The 2,652-nt window shown below is 60.9% G+C and overlaps 1 protein-coding gene across 2 annotated transcripts in view; it reads right to left on the reverse strand.

The window, feature by feature from the left end:
* Positions 1–322: 322 nt before the first annotated feature.
* Positions 323–2,652, reverse strand: part of LOC103264733 (neuroblastoma suppressor of tumorigenicity 1) — a 16,095-nt gene continuing 13,765 nt past the window's right edge. For both annotated transcript variants that reach the window (XM_021714550.1, XM_008062446.1), the window contains one exon: positions 323–1,890. In XM_021714550.1, the coding sequence (XP_021570225.1) occupies positions 1,627–1,890 (264 nt within the window). In that variant the 3' untranslated portion in view covers positions 323–1,626. The remainder of the gene's footprint in view (positions 1,891–2,652) is intronic.

Below are 2,652 nucleotides of genomic sequence, written 5' to 3' on the forward strand. Positions count from 1 at the left end.
AGAGATAGTATGAAGCAAGCCCAAGGGATCAAAAGTCGAGATCCATTAAGTGCAGTTCTGGAGGTCCACCCAAGGTGCAGGCAAGGCCAGACACAGGCACCAAGGAAGAGGTAGGTGCTGGGAGCCAGAGGACCAGGAGCCAGGGGTGTGCCTGGCAAGAAAGTGAGAGGGCCACAAGGATGTAGAGAGGGGCTGTGGAGTGGGGACCCCAGGGCCTGCTCAGCACTCCAGGGCCTAGGCCTAGGCTCCCCTCCCTGCAGGCCTTGCTGCCAGGACCTGTGGAGACCCTTGGGTCCACAGAGCTGGCCAGTGAGGAAGAGAACACAGGCATTGAACAAATTTATTCATGAGAAGACTCAGGGTCCGTCAGGGAGGCCATCTACTGGTTACAAGCTCCAGAAGCTCTCGTCGGAACAGCCGTGAGGGTTGGGACACTCCCAGGCAAGCAGGCAGCCACCCTGGGCGCAGAAGCGCAGACAAGGGCAATTCCAGGGAACAAGGGATTTTCCTCACTGCCTGCCCTGCCCATCCCCGGGTCCCACACCCCTTGGGGTTAAAGTGCACTGGGAAGGAAGAGGTGGGCAGGGCTGGGGAGCTACAGAGCCCGGGTGAATGCTGGCTGCCCACACGGCCGTTCCTCTTGTCCTGGAGTTCCTTGAGGCTCAGCCAGAGTCCAGCCCACCCAGGTGGAGGTGAGGCCTCTGGCTAAGGGAGAAAACCCTCCCACCACCACCACCACCCCCCTCATCAGATATTTAGAAAGAGCTGCCCCAAGAGGGTGGGGCCAACTCCATCAGCTGAGGGACCCAGAACTTGGGGGTCAGTGGAAGGCACTAAGATCTCTAATGGGGGGAGTTGCTCTTCAGTGATGGTCTGGGGGATCATCCCTCTGCCCCCAGCCCCAGGAAGGCTCCTCTCCCTCTTCCCCTCCCTCTGCCAGGTAAGCCACGGAAGCCAGAGAAAGGCCCAGAAAGTCTGGCTCCCAGCTCTAGTGCCATGAGTCAGCAGGGTCCTGCCCAGGCCTGACTCCCAAACTACTCCATCGAGGGAGGGCCACTTCAGTGCCACTAGGGAGATGCTTCCCTGGGGATGGGGAGTGGGGTGGGGACCTCTGGGGGAACTTGTAGGGCAGGAGCTTCCTGCTTCTGGCAATGGTCTTCCTGGTCCAGCACTGCCCTCAAGGTTGAGGCTGGCAAGAGGCCCACCACCCTCAGCCCTGAAGCCCAGCTGCACCCCCAGGGACCCTGCCCCAGCAGGGGCCACAGGGGCCTTGGCCTGGCTCATGCCATCTTGGATGGCCTCACCTCCACCTCAGCAGCTCAGCCAACTTCTTCCCCCTCCCAAGGGCACATCTCTAGAAGGCAGACAGGAAGAGACCTCCCCTCCAAAAGAGAGACCCGAAGACCTCCGCTTTCTCCCCCCACTCTTGAATACATTAATTGTGCAGCTTGGCTCCAACCCCCCCTTCAGATCTCCATGGCAACAGGGCAGCATTCCAAGTCCAAGTCTGAATCCAAGTCCAGCCAGTGCCAAAGGAGGGGCTTCGGCCTCTCCCCGCAACTCCTCCCGGGAGGGTGAGACCCAGCTTTCCACAGGGGGATGAGAGGGGAGGAAGAGTTGGGGGCCTCAGTCCTCAGCCCCCTCTTCCTCGGTGTGGGGGGCCCCAGGAGGGTCCTCGGGCTCAGGGGTCTGCCCACCAGGGTGGGGGTGGGGATGGGGGTGGGGATGGGTGCCAGGCTGGGAGCCCGGCCCGTCCTCGCCCTGCACGTAGACACTCAGCCCCTCGTGGCTGGGCTCCTTGCCACAGGCCTGGCAGCTGCAGTGCAAGATCTTCTCCACCAGCTTGTCCACCCTGGGCACTTCCTCGTGGCCGGGGCACTCCAAGGTCACCTGGGATGGCAGGAGAGAAGGGAGGGGTGTTTCCGAAGGCCCAGGGCAGGTGGGAGGCCCAGGAGTAATAATATTTCCTCCCGGGACCAAGAATCCCAGAGCCTACCTGATACCCTGGTGAGTTCTACAGTCCCATGGCGGCGGGGGGGGGGCTGGGATTTGGCCCCTGCAGGAGCCACCAGACTGTCTCCTCACAACATCCCATCCCATCGCCTTCTAGCCATTCCCCACGGCAACCACAGAGCCCCTGGGGAAAATCCAATATGGCCTCCCCTGCTTAGCTACCCCTCAGCGCTCCCCACTGCACCTAGAGAAAAATCTTGACCCCTTGCTGAGGCCACCCAGGACCTGCAGGTACCACTGGCTGGCCTTTGTGCCCCTAACTTTGTACCGCTCCCACCAGCTCTGTGCTGCCTGATCGGCCTCAGAGACTGCACATGCTGGTCCCTCTGCCTAGAAGGTTTTTGTCCAGCCCATCCCCCCACTGCTTGCCCCAACCTCTGTCCAGTAAATTCCACTCAGTCTGTGGATCTGAGCTCAGACATCCCTTCTGAGCCCCATCTCAAGCCCCCAGCCCAGCTGAGGCTCACCCTGAAGGAATTCCATTTGCCTGTTTTTTTTGTTTGTTTTTTTTTGAGTCGGAGTCTCACTCCCAGACTGGAGTGCAGTGGCCGCTCCCGGCCACCGCAGCCTCGACCTGCTGGGCTCCAGCAATCCTTCTGCCTCAGGCTTCCAAGTAGCTGGAACTACAGGCACGCCGCT

This window comes from Carlito syrichta, unplaced genomic scaffold (assembly GCF_000164805.1).
Source record: "Carlito syrichta isolate Samal-C Ts95f unplaced genomic scaffold, Tarsius_syrichta-2.0.1 Scaffold95963, whole genome shotgun sequence".
NCBI lineage: Eukaryota > Metazoa > Chordata > Mammalia > Primates > Tarsiidae > Carlito > Carlito syrichta.